The sequence below is a fragment of the Sus scrofa genome, chromosome 3 (genome assembly GCF_054392235.1).
Source record: "Sus scrofa isolate SSC_HxYL_T2T_F1_AM1 chromosome 3, Sscrofa_HxYL_maternal_Yorkshire_Landrace_v2.0, whole genome shotgun sequence".
NCBI lineage: Eukaryota > Metazoa > Chordata > Mammalia > Artiodactyla > Suidae > Sus > Sus scrofa.
Genome location: NC_139385.1, coordinates 63,645,854 through 63,668,963, shown reverse-complemented (window position 1 = coordinate 63,668,963; position 23,110 = coordinate 63,645,854). Strand labels below are relative to the sequence as shown.

General features: G+C 44.8%; 1 protein-coding gene across 3 annotated transcripts in view; it reads left to right on the top strand.

Moving 5' to 3' along the window:
• The first annotated feature begins 8,436 nt into the window (after positions 1-8,436).
• The window catches only part of SLC9A4 (solute carrier family 9 member A4), a 63,030-nt gene continuing 48,356 nt past the window's right edge, over positions 8,437-23,110 (top strand). For 2 of the 3 annotated variants that reach the window (XR_014839647.1, XM_003354711.4), the window contains exons 1-2: positions 8,437-9,211; positions 14,271-14,734. Coding sequence is in view for 2 of the 3 variants with exons in the window: in XM_003354711.4 (XP_003354759.1) it covers positions 8,956-9,211; positions 14,271-14,734 (720 nt within the window). In the remaining variant the exon portion in view is untranslated. Of the gene's footprint in view, positions 9,212-11,785; positions 11,830-14,270; positions 14,735-23,110 lie in introns of all 3 variants that reach the window. The other variant, XM_085016090.1, reaches the window with a different exon arrangement.

Below are 23,110 nucleotides of genomic sequence, written 5' to 3'. Positions count from 1 at the left end.
CAAAAAGCCAAAAAGCCAAAAAAAAAAAAAAAAAAAAAAATCTTCTAAAAATCTGACTGGAAACCTGTTCCTCCAGTTTTCCCAGAGCACAGAGTGCCTCTCTCCTGGTATCCACCCTCGGCTCCTCTCAGAGGGTGCTGTGGGTTGGTAGCTGCAGTGGTTCATGTTTTACTCCATGTAGAGACTGGTGGCAAGTGCCAGACTTCAGTTCACAGTACACACAAAAAAATCAAGTTCTTCTCAGCAATAAGAAAGGCGGCACTATTGAGACATACAACTTGGATGAATCTCAGAACAGGTTGCTGAATGCTGAGTGGAAAAAAGCTGATTTCAAAAGGTGACATTTTTTTCCCATTTATGTGACATCTTCGAGACATTGCCATACCTGTAGCAGAGAAGAGATTGTGGTTTCCAGGGGTTGGGGTGGAAGGAAGTATAAAAAGAGGACACACAAAAGGATCGTGCAAGAAAGTAACCAGATTCTCTCAGTGATTGTGTAAATCTGTGTTGTCAAAATTCAGTTTTACACCCAAAAGGCCAACTTTATTACATGTTAAATTTAAAATATTATATATATATATATATATATATATGCATATATGTATATATATATATCTCCTGTTTAATCTAATATCAAAACTTTCATCTCTAATCTAGCTGAAACTTCTCCTTTTACCCCAGTTTAGGTAGAGTAATTAACCTGTAATTTTGCAAACTAACAATGGGACTGGAGATTGTGGGGTATTTTCTCTGCCTCCTCTCTTCTTCTGCCTTTTTCTTCACTGTGTTTAGTGGGAAGAGGGACTGAAGGAGAAGAAAGAAAGATTTTTCTTTAACTCAGATGGTTCTCTTTGAAACTCTCCCTAAATGGTAGAGGGCCTTTTCTTCTACCTGCTGCCAAACTTCCGGCTCCCTCTGTTTGAGGCATTCTGGTAGGTTTTTGGACACCTTCCCCCCATTCCCCAAACCCCACGAGGACCTCCACTGCTCCTGGTGTACCTGACGCAGGTGATGCCTTTCTTGGATTGCCTTGTCTCCTGCCTGGTGCAGTGAAGCCCGTTCATGATTCCAGTCTTTTCAAAGTGACTCCTGCAGCTCATGGAGAATCAGCTGCCCCTTTCCTCTGTGCCAGCTGACTGCCCAGTCTCAATAATCCCCTGTGGAGGCTCAGGCATGAGTCTGATCTTTGAATTCCAAAAGAAAAATGTCAAACCCTCTTGAGATTTTTTTTTGTTCATTTTTATACTCTTCTGCATCCCCATCTATTGAGACGATATATTTTCAGCTCTGTGGGCCTCAAGGTTTCCCAGGTGGCAGACAAGCCCTATCTCTATGAGCTCTTCTCTTGGAGCTCTCCCACTTGGATTGAGTCATAAAAAGTGGAATTTGACAGTGATTTACTGGATACGATTGGTTTCCTTGAGAATGAATTGCAATTAAAAAAAGGTCACAGCTATACTTTCTCCATATTCATCCCTGTCCTTTAAGCCCCGTTGGAAGAAAGGTTGGCCATCTCCTCTGGCCCTTGATATTTCCCCACATCTCACTAGCCTGTATCTGTCACTTCTATTTAACCAAACTGCCTGAATCCCCATCAGCAATGCTTCTGGGCCAACAAATGCAGTATCTCCCCAAGGGCAGCACATGTCATCACTCACCGTAGTGAAAATCAGTGTTCCTCAAAGTCCAACGTCAAAGTCACACAAAGGGAATTGAGGAAAGAGAGAAAAGGAGGAGTCTTTTTAGAAAGAAGAGATGAAGAAAAGCCCTCCTGGGCATTTTTATTACAAATGATGGAGAAAGTGATGTAGGGAGAGGGGCGGCAATTCCTGAAACAGAGAAGAAAAAGTGGAGAAGGTACAGTGGCAAGCTCATCGCGCTGGTCTGGGTTCAGCTAGCCTTGGGACTCCTTTTCTGAACAGGTATGACTGGCGATAAGGAGGGTAGGTAGAGTAAGATGATACATGTCTTTTTAATCACTGGCTTGAGACATCCAATTCATTCATTTAGGAGATATTGTGAAAAAGAAATTGCTCAGGAATCATGGTGAATACAAAGGGATATAAGGCCTCTGCCTATGTAGAGCTTATGATCTCTTTGGATAAATCTAAACTTCATCTAGTGTCTACTGTGTATCTTCCTCCCTGTCATGATAGGCCATTTAATCTTCAAACCATCTTAAAGATAATCATTATCATCACCTCCACTACCTCCACCACCAGCAATAAAATAAGCAGAAGCTTGGAGATGTTTAGGACACACCCAGGATCACAAAGTTTCAAGTTTCTCCTCTCTACAAAAATCCCTATTCCCTCAGAGAAGCAATCATCTCAGAATTGTAAGACCATGATGTGGGCTATAGTTGGTATGAGGACCTGTTCCATTCCAAAGCTCACATTCGCACCTGCTCCATCCACCTGTACCGCCATGGTGCCTCTCCTCTCCTCTGGAATCTCCCAGCATTGATTACAGGTGCTTACCATAGAACCCTGTTTCTTTCTGAGTAGTAGAAGGTTGATTTTGGGGAGCAGAGACATAGCTCGGCTTTCCTGTCCTGAAAGCAAGGTCAAAGCTCTTGACTTCACTCCAGCTAGGGATGCAGGCTTTCAATTTAAGGGGATGATGTGCCAGAATTTGATCTAAGGCCATCCAGCTTAATTGCTAGCTATGGGCTTGGAACACAAGTCCTGTTTCTGAATGGCACTGACCAATTCTCTATCACTGCTTTCTTCTTCTTCTTTCTTCCTAAAAAAAGAATAAAATTTGAGCCCCAACAAAGTAACAAGAGCTTGAAGGCAAGCAACAGATACTTCAATTCCAGAAGTGCTGTGCAGATACTTTCCAGTAAAGTCAATTATACCACATACTGTGGGAAAGAAGAAAAGATGTGCTGATCATTGAGTTTAAAACTGTTCTTGGAGGGAGGTGATTTTTTTTTTTTTTTTTTTTTTTTTGCTTTTTAGGGCTGCACTTGTGGCATATGGAAGTTCCCAGGCTAGGGGTCAAATTGGAGCTAAAACTGCTGGCCTACACCACAGCTCATAGCAATGCTGGATTCCCTGACCCACTGATCAAGGCCAGGGATCCAACCCACATCCTCAAGGATACCAGTCAGATTCAGTTCCACTGCACCACAACGGTAACTCCCAGAGGGAGGTGATTTTTTAATTCACCATGGACAGGCACAGAATAGTCAGTTTTGTTCTTGTAGAACTTGTCTAAGACAAATTTTGCTTTGGGAATCTGAGGCTAGAAAGGAAGAAAACCAACCCCCCAAAACTCTGCTTTCAGTTGTGTAGAACCGAAGCTTGGGATGTTGGGAGATTCTCCTGGTGTTTGCATCACCCATCAATTAGCCTCACAAGGCTGGACCAGATTTGGTTACTTAAATTATAAGGGATCCCCTGGGTAGAGGATGTTAGGTCCTCTCTTCTCTGCTGCTGGACTCTATGAGTAGGTGGGATTGAAAGAGCAGATGACAAGAATAACAAAAATGCTGGGACCTGGCACCAGAGAGGGTCGGAGCAAGCCAGCTTTCTACTGCCAATACAATTATCTGGATAATTAGACAAAAGCTTCAGATAATTCAGTAGCTTACTGATGATCTAAAATTCCAGAATAATTTCTAGAGTTCCGTTGTGGCTCACTGGGTTAAGAATCAGACGACAGCAGCTCAAGTTGTCTCATAGGCGTGGGTAGGGTTCAATCCCCAGGCTGGCCAAATGGCTTAATGGATCTGACATTGCCATAGCTGCAGCATAGATCACTGCTCTGGCTTAGATTGAGTCCCTAGCCTGGGAAATTCCATATGCCTAGATGCAGCCATAATTTTAAAATACATACATAGGCACATACATAACACATACATAAAATTCCAGAATAATTCTTTTCTCTGCTTTGCAAGTAAAAGCTGAGTTTTTTCTCCTTCATAATTAATCTCTTTTTCTATGTGCAACTATAGGCAAGTAAGTGTCAGCAGTTCCATGGTAACCTAATGCCTTATGAATCAGTCTTCCCCAAGGAATTAAGTTAAGCAATAATTATCATTGGATCTTATTACAATGTAGATACACCAGGAAGAATTTGTTTCAATTAAACTATGAAGATTGAAATTAAAAGTCTTCCTCTTATCAATTTCCCTGACTGCCCTCTGCCTACCTAAGTCTATACCCCTTTTGATTCTAGAGAGGAAAATCTGAACAACATAAAACATGTTCTTTTTTTTTTTTTTTTTTTGTCTTTTCTAGGACCTCACTGGAGGCATACGGAGGTTCCCAGGTTAGGGGTTGAATCAGAGCTGTAGCGGCCGGCCTATGCCACAGCCACAGCAAAGCGGGATCCGAGCCAGGTCTGTGACCTACACCACAGCTCATGGCAACACTGGATCCTTAACCCACTGAGTGAGACCAGAGATTGAACCTGCAACCTCATGAATCCTAGTGGGTTTCGTTAAGCACTGTGCCAGGATGGGAACCCCCTAAAACGTGGTCTTGAAATATCACATTCTTTTCCTGAGACAACACCTTTTGTTTCCTCTTAGCCCCAGGACATATGACAATTTTTCAGGTTTATCCTATGAAGAAAGCTCCTCTGCAACTTAATTCCATCTTCTTCCCCTTTCCTTACATACTAACTCAGTGTTTTTTATGTGCCAGGCACTGTTTTAAGCATTTCGTGGATATTAACTCATTTAATATGCAAAATGCCTTTATGTTTATTATTTTCCTTACTTTCCAGAGCTGGAAACTAAGGCACAGAAAGATTAGGTAAGTTTCCCAAGGTCACACAGCCAGTAAATATTGCTGGAGTTTGAACCCAGGGCATCTGGCTCTAGTGCCTGTGTCCTTAACCACCTCTTGGTATCGCTTCACTAAGAAGCTTTCTCAGATACGGCTTTTTATCTTCATGTTTATTGTGTCTGTTATTTATGCAGCCACTTTAGCTCTCATACCACATTGCTCAAATGGTGTACCTTTTTTCATCCTTTTACACTCAATCTACTTGGTCTGTGAATCTAAAACTATGTCTTCTATATGTAGCACGTAGTCTCATTTTTTTATTGTTGTTAAAAACTGGACATCGAAAATAACACCTTGTAGGAGTTCTTGATATTGATCCTTCCCCCTCCCCCAACTCCAGGTTTTATTGCTCTTTGTTTAGCAACTGCTCAGGCCTTTGTTTAGCAACTCAAAGGAACTATTTCAGTAAAGTCTATTTCCCTAGGTAGGCATTCTTGTTGCCCTTCAGCAGGTACAGCCCTAGGCCTTCTCTTAAGCCCTTTGACCTCTTCCTCTCTCCCTCAGGAGGGCAGTGAAGCCAGAATTCTCTTACTCTTTCACCAATCTCCCTGTTAAGTTTCTATCTGGTCAGCTATCTCTGTTGATATCACTCCACACCCATTAATTGCTAGCTGAACAAACTATTGTTTCCTACATGCCTTGGGTCACAAATTGCTCCACTGTCGGATTCAGTTAAAGTTCAGGGTATTCTTGCAGGAGGAGTAAACTTTGAGGCTAATCTTTGACACTCCTCTGACCCCACTCTTCTCTGCTGTTACTTTCCCCAGTTCTTCTTTTAAACTTTTAACTGGTCCACTCTTTCATGTAGATATGTGAAGCAACCAGCTCTTCCTTCTTGCTCACAGTTTGATCTCCATTGTTTTCTAAAGTGCCCTTAGGCTTGAATTTCTCTACACTCTCTTCCACATAAGTAAGTTCCCTTGGAGATACCTTTGGAGTGCTCTACTCTGTGGCCCACCTCCCACTTTTTTTTAATGATTATTATTTTTATTTTTATTTTTTTTGCTTTTTAGGGCTACACCCACATCATATGAAGGTTCCCAGGATAGGGGTCAAATTGGAGTTGCAGTTGCTGGCCTGCACTACAGCCACAGCAACTCGGCATCTCAGTCGTGTCTTTGACCTACACCACAGCTCACAGCAAAACCGAATCCTTAACCCACTGAGTGAGGCCAGGGACCGAACCTGCAACCTCATGGTTCCTAGTCAGATTCACTTCCACTGAGCCATGATGGGAACTCCCTCCTTTTTTTTTTGTTGTTGTTGTTTTTTTTTCCCTCACTCTTGCTGCCTTCATTTTGCAGAACGCAGGTAAGCTGTGTCTCACACTGTTTTCTAGCCAAGCTGGATTAAGATGACATTTTAGAAAGAATATCCAGGCAGCTGTGTGAAGGTACTCTTGTGTGGACAGAGTGATAACAAGAGTTGACCAGGGTGGCATCAACACAGTACCCTGGAAGAAGTTTGTGGGATCACAGAATTGTAGTTTTCCTTCTTTGACCCTTCCTAGACTGACATCACTTCTCTGACACATCAGCTGTCTGTTGATTTTAAGGCCCAACACCTTGTCACATACTCATGAAGATGTGGGATTTTGGAGCAGAGAAAGGATGCCTGGTATGGATAGTTTCTTCACTCTACAGATGAAAAAACTGAGGCTCAAACAGGTAAAGGGACTTTCCTAAAGTCACTCGGATAATTAATACCCCAGAATAGAGGTTTTCTGATGCTTAGTTCTGGTCTTTCCACAGAGCACCATGGGAAACTCTCTTCCTCACTCTCCCTTTGTTCTAGGAGAAAAGCAAAATAAAGTTCAAATAAAAAGTTAAAATATCTATTATAAACAAGTTTTCCATTAGAAGGCTATTCATGGAGTTCTCATCATGGCTCAGCAGGTTAAGAACAATCTCTGTGAGGATGTGGGTTCAATCCCTGACCGAGTTCAGTGGGTTAAGGACATGCAGTTGCTATAAGCTGTGCTGTTGGTCATAGATGCAGCTGGGATCCAATGTTGCTGTAGCTGTGGTGTAGGCCAGCAGGAACAGCTCCAATTTGACCCCTAGCCTGGGAACTTCCATATGCTGCAGGCATGGCCCTAAAAAGGGGGGTGGGGTAAGAGGACTATTCATGTAACTTTTTCTGAAAGAAAAAAAAAAATTGACTCAATAGGGCCATCTTAAGAAGAACCCTAACTGGAGTTCCCATCATGGCTCAGTTGTTAACGAATCCCACTAGGAACCATGAGGTTGCGGCTTTAATCCCTGGCCTTGCTCAGTGGGTTAGGGATCTGGCATTGCCGTGAGCTGTGGTGTAGGTTGCAGATGCGGCTCGGATCCTGAGTTGCTGTGGCTGTGACGTAGGCCGGTGGCTACAGCTCTGATTTGACCCCTAGCCTGAGAACCTCCATATGCTTCAGAAGCGGCCCAAGAAATGGCAAAAAAAAAGACCAAAAAAAAATGAAGAACCCTAAGAGGGTTCATCCAGTAGTCTCATTTTAGTGACCAAATCTGATCCACTTTAGAGACAAACTATGAAGGAAAGAAAAAAAAAAAAATCCAAAAGTGATCTCTTAATTCTCTTGCCCTACTGAGATGTTAACATCTAGAAGCTAGGCTTCCTCAACATTTCTACCTCAGTTTTTCAAAGATTTTTGCTGGGGTGGGAATCATCTACACTTACTGATCCAAACAAAGGGGGAAAAAATACAAATCATCTTGCAGTTTATACAAAAGAGGTGTTGAGATAGACTGTGAATTATGAGTAATAATTCTCATTCTCTGTTGAATAATATTCATCATGGCAACAGAGATCTTGTTCTTAGGTAGAATAATAAATGCGACTAAAAATAGTAAAAACTGACATTTATTAAGTGTTCTTTATCAAGTGCTCATCCAATGAGATAAAGCAAGTGCTTTACCAATGGAACAAAGTGCTTTACTAGGCCTAGCTCCTTCAATACTCATAGCATTCCATGAAGGAGCTCCTCCCTCTTGGCAGATAGGGACACTTTGAAAAGTAAGTGACAGGGCTACAGTCACCTGGCCAGATGGAGAAGAAATAGGAGAAGATTCATAGCATCTGCCTCAAAATTCTTCCTGTTAATACTGCTTCTTTTGAACAGAGGCCATAACGTGATTCTTTAAAATGAAAAGCTTGGATGTGCCATAGAATTTTTCAGAACTGGTTTTTAGATGTATTGCATGGAGCTTGTTCCTCTGGTTATTTTATTTTAATACAGTGTAAAGTTATGGAGGGCTGGAAGTTCATACTTAGAATTATGGCTCATGGAGATGCTGCTCCCCCCCACCTTCGTCCCCTCCTCTTCCTCCTCCTCCGCTTCCTCTTCCTCCTTCCTCATTTGTAGACACCATATGATACAGTTTTCCAGGACAATCCTGGTTTACTCTTATGGACGGGTATAATTATTCACAGCTGTTTGACCCTCAAAAGTGTCCATGGTAATTACAGGGCCACCTTGATCCCTCACCATGGAACCTGGCGAGGTGTCGTATTTCCGATGCCCACTAGGTGTCAGCAGAGTAACCTCCGGAGAACACGGAAAGCATTTCATTACAACAGTCAAATCTGAGCAAATAATTAAGTGTAGTCCAAGAGCTACCTGCAACCTTGGCCATTCAAAACAAGTCAGCGAGCAGGGGGAGGAGAGAAGGACCAGGTGCAGGACAGGTAGCTCCTCTTCTGGGATCTGGTAGAGGAGGACGGATTCTCTTCCTAGTGAGAAGGGCTCGAGTGATATCTGGGATAAGGACCTTGGTGCCCTTTTAAATTGTCACTCACAAGATGAAACCAGTGTGCAGTGAAATGAGGAAACAGCTTTGAATGAAGAGGTATTTTTTTTCCCTTTATACGTGGCTCTTCAAATCACAGTCGGATGAAGGTCGCACAGAGAGCTGCCCAGGCTTTCTCATCTCTGTTGAATGACTGGAGGCATCTGAGCGCGAGGCTGAGTTGCCCGAACATAAACGCTTTAAAGGTGATTTGAAAACATCTATATTCAGAACTCAATGACACGCTCAGACGCTTCCCAGAAGGACCCACGGACTGTACGTGTACCACCTGTGACTCGGGTGGGTGCTGCTGCTCACTAGAAACCCTCTTCGCCTCAGAAGCACGGCTTACAAGAGAAGCCCACAGCATGGGTTTTCAGAGGCTTGTGCCTTTCGGCCCCTGGAATTGGCTGCTCTTGCTAGTGGCCCTCAAGTGTTCTGCAGCATCTTCTGATTTGAATGAATCCACAAATTCCTCCACCCGCCATGAGCTTAATGCGCGGTTTGCAGCTGCCAGCTCGGAGCCAGCCATGACGGTGTCTGTTTTTGCATTGGATTATGACTACGTGCAAATTCCTTATGAGGTCACCCTCTGGATCCTCCTAGCATCCCTTGCAAAAATAGGTAAGGTCCCAAAAACCTGCCTGGTTTGAGGAGTTTCTTTCCACATGAAATGTTGTGTGTGAAAGTGCCTTTTAAATGGGGGACTGAGTGGATTTGAAATTTGCACCCCTTATATCAAAAGTGTTGCTCTGCTGAGCCCAGGGAAAGTCAGAACTAATTTTCCTCAAGCCATTTAATGCGTCAGGTTGTGTTTTGGAATTTAAGAGCCTGGGTTCTGGTTGTTTTCATTTCCTCTCATTTCAGAGTGACAGCTTTGGGCACGTAAAAAACTCGAGTTCTTTAAAGAATACAGAGTCAAGGATGTAGACCTTGGAATAATGCCCATCAGAAATTTCAGGCACCACATGATTCTTTGCTAAAATATGCTTCCTTCATTCTTGGCCACGGAACCATGGGCTTCATCAATGATGCCCATTGTTTATTCTTTAAAAGTGGCATGTGCTCCTTGCAAATTGACAGAAAGCAAGAAATAAGGCAACCAAAGACAATGCCTATCACTTGGTGATGGGGTATGGGGGCGTATGAGAGAATATCTGTCAGTCAAATCTTGGTTTACACCTGAGTCAAATGGAACCAGTTGAGCACCTCTGGTTTCCTCTGTGACATGAAGGGGGTTCAAGTTAAGGAATGAAACTCTAAACAGGGTTCTTTGTGCCCCAAACCAAAGTGATGGTTTCTACTCTTGGAACATTTAATCTCCAACTTCACTCCCTTGTCTTCTTAAAACCAGCCTGTTCCAGAGCTGAAAATTGATACAGTTATCTCAGTTGCCAAGCATAATATCTCCTTTGCCTCAGTTGTGAACTTTGTTCTTTGAATAGAGAGATTTTGCCTTATTGAGATAGCACCTATGAAACGTGTTGATGCTTATTTATATGTTTCCTCTGGAACGGCTGTGAAATATGGGCTGAGCCATGAAACAGGGCAGTAGTTCCTTAGCACCAGGGTGGTGGGATCTGTCTTTTCATCTAACTCTCTGCCCCACGGATACTGAGGGTACTGGCATATTATGTGCCCTTCTTATCCGCTAGGCATTTTGAGCTGGTAAGGTGTGAAAAGAGAATGTCATTGTTAGTTTGAAGAACTCTTGTGCGGTTTGTCAAATGACTATATGATGCTGAGGGTCTCACGTTATTTCTGAGAAGTACTCAAGTAAAAATGACTTTCCAAAGGGATGATAGCCTCAGTTCAGAGCTAGGGGTCTAACACCTTTCACGGGACCACATGGATACTGAGAACATTCAAGGTAATCTCATGTGGGGTTTTCCTTTATCAAAATGCCAAAGATTCTGGCCCAACCCACTCCTCCTGTCCCAGAGTAATGGGTGAAGTTGGTATGGAATCAGGAAACACTGACCAGCTAGTCATTTTGTCTCAGAAAACTGGATCTGCCACCAACCAGCTAGTCATTCTGTCTTTCTAAGTCTCAGTTGCTTCATCTGTGAAATCATTTCTAAGATCACTTTTGGGTGTAAATGAGGATTTTCTAATAGAAAAGAGGCTTCCATTCTTGATCAGTAAAGATCTCTATGTGCAAAGGATATGTTTTATATTAGCATAAAACATAGATTGTTCTTTTTGATTTTATTTATTTTTTGCTTTTTAGGACTGCACTTGTGACACATGGAAGTTCCCAGGGTAAGAGTTGAATCAGAGCTACAGCTGCTGGCCTATACCACAGACACAGTGACACCAGATCCAAGCTACATCTGCAACCTCTGCTGCATCTCATGGCAATGCCGGATCCTTAACCCACTGAGTGAGGCCAGGGATCGAACCCACATCCTCTAGGATACTAGTCTGGTTCATTACAGATGAGCCACAATGGGAGCTCCAATTATTGTTCTTTACAGGTGCTGCAAGTGCCCAGACTCATAATGTCTACAAGTTCAGAATCATGTGAGGACATAGTCATAAAACAGCTCTTTGATTGTCTTGATTTTGGGAGTTCCCATTTTGTGGCTCAGCAGGGTAAGAACCCTATACAGTGTCCATGAGGATGCTGGTTTGATCCCTGGCCTCGCTCACTGGGCTAAGGATCTGGTGTTGCTGCAGCTGTGGTATGTATGTCACAGATGTGGCTTGGATCCAGTATTGCTCTGGCTGTGGCATAGGCCGGCAGCTGCAACTCCAATTCCACCCCTAGCCCGGGAACTTCCATATACCTCAGGTGGGGCCCTGAAAAAGAAAAAAAAAAAGTTCTTGATTTTCCTCTTGATGCAATTCAACATACTTTAGAAAAAGAAAAAAAAAATTGAAATAGTTTATCTGTGGGATCACGCTTATTCAAGCACAATTTCACAGTTGCTTGTTTTTTTCTTGTCTTTAAGAATTCAGATTATTTTTACATTGTGCATGATAAGAAGGTCAGATTTATTGAATATATACTATGTGCCAAGTACTGGGCTTGAAGCTTTATATGTGGTAGGCTATTCACCTGAGGCAAAAAATAATAATAATGATGACATAAAACTTTTAACACTTAAGGATTCATACAGAGTTTTTCAGTTTATATTATAAATTTTGAATCAAAGTAAAATTAATAATTATTAGTCTTATCATTCATTCTTGCAGTCCCTGGGCTCAAGGAAGAAAAAAGGTGAATTCCGCACTGCCTGGTAGGTGCTCTGACAGAAAAATACCATAGCTCTCCCACATCCATTTTAAACACTCACCTACACGTGTTATAAAAGGACAATATTACAGAGGGAGTTCTCTGATGGCCTAGTGGGTTGAGGCTCCTGCATTCTCACCACTGTGGCTCTGGTTGCTGCTGTGCAGCGTAGATTCAATCCCTGGCCCAGGAATTCCCATATATTGCCTATGTGGCAAAAAAGAAAAAAAAAAAAAAAGAGCGAGAGAGCGCTAACCTGAAATAAATGTTGCAACTCTCACTAAAAAAAAAAAAAAAAAAAAAAAAAAAGAACAAAGATAATAGAAAGGCAGTCAGACTTTGGGGTTGTCTTGTGACATTATAGTAGGATGTTGCTTGAGGCATTGGGCAGGATGGAACTGTACAGCCAACTTTGACTCTCAGGCAGGACTTTGTTATTCGAGGCCATTAAAGTTTCAGGCCCCGGAACTGTAAATTCGAGGCCATTTAAGTTTCAGGCCCTGGAACTGTAAAATCCCTAAGTGACTAACTCTATTGTCCATTATGGAAGGGGAGAAGGGTTGTGAAATGTGAAATTCACGTGGCATTCTCCTTAAAGGGCCCTGCTTACAGGTTAAAACCTCTTCCTGCTACCACGGTGTAGCTGCAAAAGAGCTCCAGGCAGGTGACCTTGGATTCATTTCAGGAAACTTGATTCCTGGAAGCAGGACCAGACTGAGGAGACACAGGACCTGAGAAAAGTTCCACTGTGGACTCTTCCACCTCCTCTACATATTTAAAACATTAAACATGGTTAAAGTAAGCACTAATTGAAGAAGAAGGAGGAGGAGAGAAGAGAAGGAGAAGAAAGAAGTTATCATTAGGAAATGGGGAGAGCCAGTCTCTAGAAGGTGTCCTTAGGCTGGCCTTGAAGCGAGAGGACTGGGTCTGTGGTTTGGAATAGTCTCTCTTGACACTAATTATACTCCATTCTATTAACCTGTAAATGGAGATATTCAAAGCTGTGGTGGGGAAACCCACATGCTCTTTGGATGGGTGACCCTAAAACTTCCTAAGGAGACATTCGATGGCTCCCCAAGGCTTGTGGGAGGGAGCCTATAGTCCTTAGCCTTGAATTTCAGACTCTCCAGTGTTTGGATCAAAATCATCTTGCATTTCTCCCAATACTCTTCCCAATTAAAATTTGCTCCAGCCAGATGGATCTCCTCAATGAAGGTCACACATGTCTGGCTGGGCCATTCCTGTCTTCCTCTTGGAGTTCTCCCCACCTAAAATTCCTTCCCTTCTGTTGGATGACTGTGAAAGTCCTAATCATTCTCCAACCATCTGTTCAACGTCTATTTCCCATGCAGGAGCTCCTCTGATGATCATCCCACCTGTTCATTCATTCATTCATTTATACACTTATAGATTCTTTTGGAAAAATGACAAGCTGTCATGGACAAGACGTCTTGCTAAGCACTTTGAGGTGATATAAAGATGTGTGCCATTCTGCCTGTTTGATGAGTTCCGAGAGGGATCATTATTGTTAGACAGGTATAGATAAAATGATGTTATAATAATTCAGAGGAGGGTAAATGATTTCCTTGGGAAGAGGGTGGGAAAAGCTTAACCTGAAAGACTGAACAGGACCAAAATATGGTGAAGAAAAGGACAATTCAGGCAGCAAGGACAGTACATGAGGGCAAGAAAGGAGGCCTGCAGGGTGAAAAGGAGTGAGGTTGGCTAGAATGCAAGGTTGTGCCTGGGTATTTTGTCTTTTTCATTTGTTTGTTTAGGGCTGCACCTGCAGCAAATAGAAGTTCCCAGGCTAGGGGCTGAATTGGAGCTGCGGCCAAGGCCTACACCACAGTCACAGCAATGCAGGATTCAAGCCACCTCTGCAACCTACACAGAAGCTTGTGGCAATGCCAGATCCTTAACCCACTCAGCAAGGCTAGGGATTGAACCCAAGTCCTCATGGATACTAGCCAGGTTCGTTACCACTGAGCCACTATGGGAACTCCAAGACTTTCATTTTTATGTATTAGTTTGGTGGCAAAAGAAGTGAGGTTAAGTGTGGAAGGAACTGGAATTTAGGCTGTGAGTGATTCTGCAGGAACTTTCAAGGCGGGTTTTGCCTGAGTGCATAAAAGCTGTACCTCTCAGGTCCTTCAGGATGGGGAAGGTAGGAAGGAGGACGCAGGAGGGCGCGGCTGGCAGAGAAGATCCTGAAACCCACACCTGCGCTGGGCAGGTTGAGGACTTGAACTTGTCAAGCCCCAGCCACACTTAAAGCTCTGGCTACAGAAGGATTCTGAGGCCCGGCTCAGAGATGCTGGCCAGCTCACCCACGCTCCCATCCGTGTGGCTCCGCAAGGCCTCTGGTACACGCCGCTCCCTGTGCGCTGCGGGCCAGCCCCTGTGATTTGCCGACATCTAAACACGGTTGTCCTCTCCCCGTAGGCTTCCACCTCTACCACAGACTGCCGGGCCTCATGCCCGAGAGCTGCCTGCTCATCATCGTGGGGGTGCTGGTGGGCGCCATCATCTTTGGCACAGACCACAAGTCACCTCCGGTCATGGACTCCAGCATCTACTTCCTGTACCTCCTCCCGCCCATGGTCCTGGAGGGCGGGTACTTCATGCCCACCCGGCCCTTCTTTGAGAACATCGGCTCCATCCTGTGGTGGGCGGGGCTGGGGGCCCTGATCAACGCCTTCGGCATTGGCCTCTCGCTCTACCTGGTCTGTCAGGTGGAGGCCTTTGGGCTGGGCGACGTCAACCTGCTTCAGAACCTGCTGTTCGGTAGCCTGATCTCAAGCGTGGACCCCGTGGCCGTGCTGGCCGTGTTTGAGGAGGCGCGTGTGAACGAGCAGCTGTACATGATGATCTTCGGGGAGGCCCTGCTCAACGACGGCATCAGTGTGGTGAGACGTCGCCCCACTCCCGGGGGGTCAGGGGTCTGGGCGGGGACAGGCGTGAGTCCTCCGCGCTGGTGGAGACGGCTGGGGAGCCCTGGGCCACCCCGGGGACAGAGATGGGCCAGGGCAGCGGTGGCTCCATCTCTGACTCCCTTCGCTAGGGATTTGCATGGTGCAGCACTGGCTCCGTAATGCTACTTGCCCTGCGCTCACTAGCTTCTCTAAAGAGAGAGAAAAGGAGAGCACCTGATTCTTTAGTTAATTCCGTTTTTCACTTAACAAGCAGAAACTCGCTGAAGTCTTTTCCAGGTTTTCACACTAGGACAAACAGTACTTGTGTTTTTTATTTTCTCTCAGTCAACGGACCTCACCCTCCTTCGCTTTATACGCATTTTTTTTTTTTTTTAACATGCTGCTTTAGACGATGATGTTAAATAAGAGAGGGTTAAAGAGAGAGATGCTGGAGGATTTGCAGAGATGAGTTGGCTTGTGTATTAGTCTGATTTGCCTGACTCCCGGGGAGAATGTGATGGGGCCCTTTTGCTTCAGAGAGCAGCTGAGAAGCATGTACAGGCCAGCTCAGCACAGAGCATTAAGGCACAGAAGGTGTCTTTGGCTGGAGGTGCTGGCAAATTCTGGCCAGGCTGTCACATTGCTGGGTTTCCTTACATTATTGCAAACCTTCATCAGGGGTTAGTCTCTGTTATTTGTATGCAAACGTTGATATACTTTTCTTATTTTTGCATAAACGTATATATGATTACTTACATCCCATAAGTAATAATAGAATGCATTTTCAGTGTAAAAGACTGAGACATTACGAAATCATATGGTGTAAAACACAAAAACCTCTGACTGGCCCTCTCTATTGCCAGAGGCTGCTACTTGGATCCAGTTTGCATTTCCCTACATGCTTTATTACGGGCAACTCATATGTATATATATGTATATGTATATATGCATATGTATATACGTATATGCACACACACATATATACACACACAGATGTAGGTGTACATAGTTCTACGTAAACTGGGTGGGGTTACATCATTTCGTTGCTTAGATGTAACAAATTTTGGAATTCTTCCTAGGTCTTTTCCACTATTGTGGAGCAGTTCATAGATTCTGCTCATTATGACGTATTTAACCATTTTCTGGTGGATGGCTATTCAGGTGGTTGGCAGTTTTTCACTTTAAAAAACAGTGTGACGATGCGTCTTCCTGTTTCTGCATTCATCTCTCTTGTACTTGTGTTTTTATAGGCTATATTTTGGGATTCACTTCCCAAATGTCGGGGTTAAAAAGTAGGTACACTGAAAAATTTGAGAGATGCTGCTTGAATCACCTTCTCTTCTTTCTATCGATGAGGGAGGGATTCCCACCCGAGGGTCATGGAGTGACACAGACACTAAACATATGAGACTAATAACAGTGTAGTAGCTACTCTCACTCACAGCCTTGGGGAGGAGGACGCCACACACAGGCAGCACCACACAGGTGCTGCATTCCGGAGAAGAGCGAACAATCAGGGGTTGCGAGAAGAACTGCTGGAAGGCTGGGGTACTCCTGGTTCCTAGGGGATGATGTGATTGGCTTATTTTGAATAATTCCATAAGCTAGCAGGGCCTGGTGCCCGATACGCAGGGGTATACAAATGTTGTGCCTGGTCCCTTGGTAAGAAGGGCTGTTTGATGGGAGATCTTACCATGGGGTTAGGTTGCAGGGGGATCTTGCAGCGAGGCTCATTGGGGACCCTCCCAGTTTTACCAAATAAAATATTGAACCTTAACTTTAGTTGTTACATACACAGTTGCCAAGATTTCCTGGAAATCTTTATGGGCTTATTTCCATAGACAGAGTATTCAACTATGCATATTTCCCTGTATCACTGTTAATGCGGGACATTACTTTCTCAATATTTGACCATCTAATGAGCAAAAAAGGACTACACGTTTGTTGTAATTAGCATGATGGTATTAAGCATCTTTTCAATGACTGTGGATCGTTAGTGTTTCTTATGCTGTAAATTGTAAGTTCATGTCCTTTTAGTGTTGCCAGACATTAAAAGATACACACACACACACATTTATGACACCAGATAAATCTGAATTTCATATGAACAGTGAATAATTTTTATATCTGAATTATTGTATGCAAAAATTGCCTCAATCCATTTCTCTTTGAGGCCACTCGCTGTTTTTCTTCTTTTTTAATTGATTTGTAGAAACTCATGAAGTTACCTAAAATTTAAACTCTTTTTTTTTTCTCTTTAGGGTCGCACCCACGGCATATGGAAATTCCTAGGCTAGGGGGTCGAATAGGAGCTGCAGCTACCAGCCTATGCCACAGCCACAGCAACGCCAGATCCGAGCCACCTCTGCGATCTGCACCCCAGCTCAGGGCAACATCGGCTTAACCCACTGAGCAAAGTCAGGGATCGAACCCACAATCTCATGGTTACTAGTCCGGTTCGTTTCTGCAGCGCCTCAATGGGAACTCCTTAAAATTTAAACTTTTGAATGCTACATAAAAAAGCAAAGATCTTCTTCCATTCTGTTACATTTTTTTTTAATCTGGTGTCTTCTACCCTATAAAAGTTTTAAATGTTCATGTAGTCGAACCTGCTAACGTACTGTTTTATTGCCTCTGGATTTCATATTTTCTTTCCAAGGTGGTCCCCTACCAACGAACATGCGAACCTTAAAAAAAAATTTTCCTCCTTTTACAGTTAATTGTTTAACTCACCTGGCATATGCTATTATATTGTGAGAAATTTATACAAAATAGATAGGACGAAAAATAATCCAAGGGAGTCCCTGTTGTGGCCCAGCAGTAATGAACCTGACTAGCCTCCAGGAGGACGCAGGTTCCATCCTTGGCCTTGCTCAGAGGGTTAAAGGATCTGGTGTTGCTGTGAGCTGTGGTGTAAGTCACAGACAAGGCTTGGATCTCACATTGCTGTGGCTGTGGTGTAGGCCCCTGGCTCCAGCTCAGATTGGAGCCTGGGAACTTCCATATGCTGCAGGTGTGGCTCTAAAAAGACAAAAAAAAAAAAAAAAAAAAAAATCCAAGACTTTCAGGGTGGGTTCACCAAGCCAAGGAGGCCCATACTTGAAGTCAGACGTCAGTTTATTCATAATGAGAGTCTCAAACCATTGAACAAAGACACTAGACTCAACAAGCCTGCCCTTTCTTCCCTGCTGGGCGAGCTTCACAAAAAGCCAAGGTGTTTGCACGTTGCAGGGGAGCCTGGGCTCCAGACCGGGCTCAGATATCTCATTTCTCAACCTGGGGCCCTCAAGCCCAGTGCCTTGGAATATCCGGGGTGGGCTCGATGAGCATTTAGATGTCCAGACCCCTCCCAGAACTACTGAACCACACACTCTGGGAATCTGCAGGTTTAACCAGCTCTGCAGACAATGGCTAGCATTTGAGAAGCACTGTTGTGTTGCCTGTACTACATCTCTATCTAAAATGAGGATGTGTCTGGAACAAGGACGAGGCTAGTTTTGTCTCTGAGCTCTCCTTTCCCCCACCCGTCCACCCGTTCTTTCATTAAATAGCTTTCAGCCTTTTGGTGTTGTGGCAGTGGAGGATGTATCCTTAGCTGGGAATGGACTCTGTCTGCTAGGGTGGCCCCTCTGAGCCGTGACGTCTCCACTCCCCATCCACAGAGGGGATCTCATTATGCGTCTCCAGTTTCTTGGGGTTAAGTGCCCACCATAACTGTCAGGAAGATGACAGTAATCCCCCCGAGGGCACTTATCTGTGATAACATTCAGGTAATTATTCAATTCTCCCTCCATAAATTGTTAGAGAAATTTATTTATCTATTTTTCTTTCTTTCTTCTTCTCTTCTTTTTTTTTAGGGCTGCACCTGCAGCATATGGAAGTTCCCAGGCTAGGGGTCAAATCGGGGCTGCATCTGGGACCTACACCATAGTTTGTGGCAATGCCGGATCCTTAACCCACCGAGGGAGGCCAGGGATGGATCGAACCCATATCCTCACAGATACCATGTGGGGTTCTTAACCCACTGAGCCACATAGGGAACTCCTCCTTAGAGAAATTTAGAAATGACTTTCCAAATACCACCTCACTTGGAGTTCCCCGGTGGCTCAGCAGGTTAAAGATCCAGCATTGTCATTGCTGTGGTTCAGGTTCAATCCCTGGCCTGGGAAGTTCTGCATGCCATGATGCCATGGGCATGTCCAAATAAATAAATACCTCCTCATTTAATGTTGACAGATATACTCTTCCATGATACAATCTGCAAACATTCTTGCCAAGACATAACCTTTATTAGTTACCAATGAAAGCATTTGGCTCTGCTGTCTGTCTTGTGCTGCCCCTGAACCTGAGACTCTGACTTCCACCTGAATTAGCTCTAGATTTTACATCTCCAGCCAATCACATCTTGGTTTCTGGTTGGGGTTTCTTTGCTAACAACATTTGTTTGACTTTCCCAACGTTTAATTTTTTCCACTTGAACTTTTTTTTTTTTTAAATGATCATTTCAAAACAAAATTATAATTTCTGGCTGACCAGAGTAGCTGCGGAGGGCACTGCTGTGACCTCCACTCGGCAAAGCTTCTGTAGCCTTGGCTCCGAGGAGGTTGCCCACACGTCACTCTGGGTCACTCTGTGGTCACCCACAGCCCAGTGATATTAAGTGTGTGCTGGGGCACTTCTGTGTCCCTACATGAAACTGGAGAAGCTCAGGGCTGGATTTAGAAAGCAGTTTGAGAGCAACTGGTATTTAATGCAGTGAGGTTGTATTTTGAGCGAAGGGCCTTGAACTTACCCTTTCATTGAGAAGGGAGCCCTGGAGGGCAGCCGTCACAAGCGGGATTTTTCAGCAGAAACTCTGAGTCATCCAGAGAGAGAGACCTGTGATTTGCGGGTTGCGTGTGACAACTCTGCAGATACTTATCCCCAAAGAGCTGCCTCTCACTAAGGGGGAATGCTCCAGAACCACTGAAAGAGCCATGAACCTGATCCTCCAAGTTTCATGTCCATTTATTTCTCCCTCTTGCAGAATATTCTAGGTTGTGACTCTAATCATGAGAACTTCCTTCATGGTGGGCAGAGGGAGCAGAGATAAAAGCCACATAGCTTAAAAAGAATGACTAGTCTCCCCTGTTAAATCTCATGGCCAACAGTAGGAAGAGAGGTACAGACACTGTATCCAGGCCCTGAAAGGGGTCACTGGTACTTTTTTTTTTTAACTTTTTAGGGCTGCATCCCTGGCATATGGAGTTTCCCAGGCTAGGGGTCAAATCAGAGCTACAGCTGCTGGCCTACACCACAGTCACAGCAACGCCAGATCTGAGCCGCATCTGCAACCTACACCACAGATCACGACAATGCCAGATTTTTAACCCACTGAGCGAGGCCAGGTATTGAACCCATGTCCTCATGTACACTAGTCAGGTTTGTTACCGCTGAACCACAACAGGAACTCCTATTCTTGTTGCTGACATTAGGTCCTAAATTCCCTGATCCCTTATTCTTGAATTCCTTTGTCCTCTTCTCATCTCCTCTGTCCATCCTTTTATCAGCCTGTCTTTGCTAACCAGCTGCCTGTTGACCCTCAGGAGTCTTCTCCTGGCACCTCCTGCCATCATGGTAGGACACAGCAGGTAGCCCTGAGCATCACAGGGGATGCTGGGTATGGGACTCTGGGGCTGCTTACAGAGGGAGTGATGGGGACGAAGAAGGCTGTGCTCAGACCACAGTCCTCTGCTGACTCCCAAGAGTGACACCCCATTTGAATTGAGCTTTGTCAGGGAAGCTGTGAGCAAACCAGGGTGCTCACTCTCTGCCCTGCAGCCACCATGGAACTTCAGAATTGTTCCCTGAGCCTAAAAGGCTGGAGGTGGGATGCAATCAGGGACAGGCATGGGAGAGAGGAGGGATCCTAGCGTCCTACCTTTCTGGAGTTCCTGTCCACAGGGTCAGGAACTGTTCTGGGCACTGGGAGCTTGGAGATAAGCTGGGTGCCTCTGCTCGTCAGGCGATCACTCAATGGTGAGGGGACAGTCATGGGACCCGCTGGTTGTGAGGACAACAAGGTGAATTCAGGATGGCCAGGAAAGGCTTTGCCACAGGAAGCTGCCTCTAATCTGGGAATGATTTTTTCTTTTTTTTTCTAGGACCGCACCAGCAGCATATGGAAGTTCCGAGGCTAGGTGTTGAATGGGAGCTGTAGCTACCAGCCTTTGCCACAGCCACAGCAGTGCTGGATCCAAGCTGCGTCTGTAATTTAAACCACAGTTCAATGCCAGATCCTTAACCCACTGAGCAGGGCCAGGGATCGAACCCACATCTTCATGGATACTGGTAGATTTCTTAACCCACCGAGCCACAACAGGAACTCCTGTGAAAGAATGTAGGAAGGTTAAAAATGAGTTGAGACATCTATGCATTTCAAACAGTGCCTGGCACAGAATAAGTACAGAGTGTTTGTTATATTATGACTTATAAGAAGACATATATATTTGGTCTTTGTCTCTGTTCAGGGCACAGAGCTCATAAAAACCCTTGGAATTTCCTAAGTGCAGGGAGCACTAAATCTACCTTTGTCATGTTAATGAGGTGAACTTTGGAAAACCCTTAGGAATGGGGCTGCTGGCCCTTGGTGGGATCAGCCTTGTGATTAGGGGGTTAGGGCTTTCAGTCTCCCTACCTTACCCCCATCCCACATCCAGGAAAGGGAAAGGAGCTGGAAATTGAATTCAGTCAACTGTGGCCAATGATTTAATCACTCTGGCCTATGTAATGAAGCCTCCAAAAAAAGCCCGAGGATCAGGTTTGGAGAACTTGCAGGTTGGTGAGATTCTGGAGGGTGGTGCCCGGGGAGAGGACCTGGGAGCTCTGCACCCCTCCCCCCTACTTCCCCACATCCTCCCCTCCCATCTGGCTGTTCCTTTGATAGCAAAGTCCTCTAGTGAGTAAAATGTTTCTCTTTGTTTTGTGAGCTGCTCTAGCATATCAGTGGAGGCCAAGGAGGGAGTGGTTGGAACCTCTGATCTCCAGCTGGTGGGACAGAAGCACAGATGACAACCCGGGCTTGAGAGGACATCAGAAGTGGGGCGAGGAGGCTGCCTCGTGGGGCTGAGCCCTTCACCCATGGCATCTGACTCTGTCTCCAAGTAGATAGTGTCAGAATTGAGTTCATTGCTTGCTGGTGTGAGAAAAAACACGCACGTCAGAGCTGGTGTCAGAGTCAGCCTGTTATTTTTTTTTTTTTTTTTTTGTCTTTTTGCTATTTCTTTGGGCCGCTCCCGTGGCACATGGAGGTTCCCAGGCTAGGGGTCCAATCAGAGCTGTAGCCACTGGCCAACACCACAGCCACAGCAACGCGGGATCCGAGCTGCGTCTGCAACCTACACCACAGCTCTCGGCAACGCCGGATCGTCAACCCACTGAGCAAGGGCAGGGACCGAACCCACAACCTCATGGTTCCTAGTCGGATTCGTTAACCACTGTGCCACGATGGGAACTCCTATTTTTTTATTATTATTTATTTTTTACTTTCTTTGCTTTTTAGGGCCACACATGCAGCATGTGGAAGTTCCCAGGCTAGGAGCCACAACTGCCAGTCCACACCACAGCCACAGCAACGCAGGATCTGAGCCGCATCTGCGACCTGCATCTGCGACCTACATCGCAGCTCATGGCAACGCCCAATCCTTAACCCACTGAGCAAGGCCAGGGATCCAACCCACACCCTCATGGTTCCTAGTCGGATTCGTTTCTACTGGGCCACGACAGGAACTTCCAGACTGTTATTAATAGAAGTCTGTTCTAAGCTCCAGAGTGATGCTCACACCCTAAGTGACAGTTTCAGCTTTTCCGAGAGAAGGGCTGTGCACAGACCCGGAACAGACCCTTCTAGGAGGAGTGGTGGGCAATGTTTTCTTTCTTTTTAGCTCCTTATTTACTTTCATTTTTTTACGGATTCCTAGGATAGGAGAGAAGCTGCAGAAGGCCTTTGCGTGTAGATGGTTTCCTGGGGCCAAGAGCATAGGGCGATCAGTTTTTTGTAAAAGGGGCCAGGAACCCCGACAAGTTGTGTGACTCACCCCTTTTGTGCCTCAGTTTCCTCAGGTGTAAAGTGGGAACGACGAAGTTTCCATTGTGACTCAGCGGGTTACAAACCTAACTAGTAGCCATGAAGATTCGGGTTCAATCCCTGGCCTTGCTGGAGTTAAGAATCCTGCATTGCTGTGGCTGTCGTATAGGCTGGCAGCTGTAGCTCTGATTCGACCCTAGCCTGGTAACTTCTATATGCCTTGGGTGTGGCCGTAAAAAGCAAAAAAAAAAAAAAAAAAAAAAAAAAAAAAAAAAAAAAATTAATGGGAAGGATTTGTCTGACCT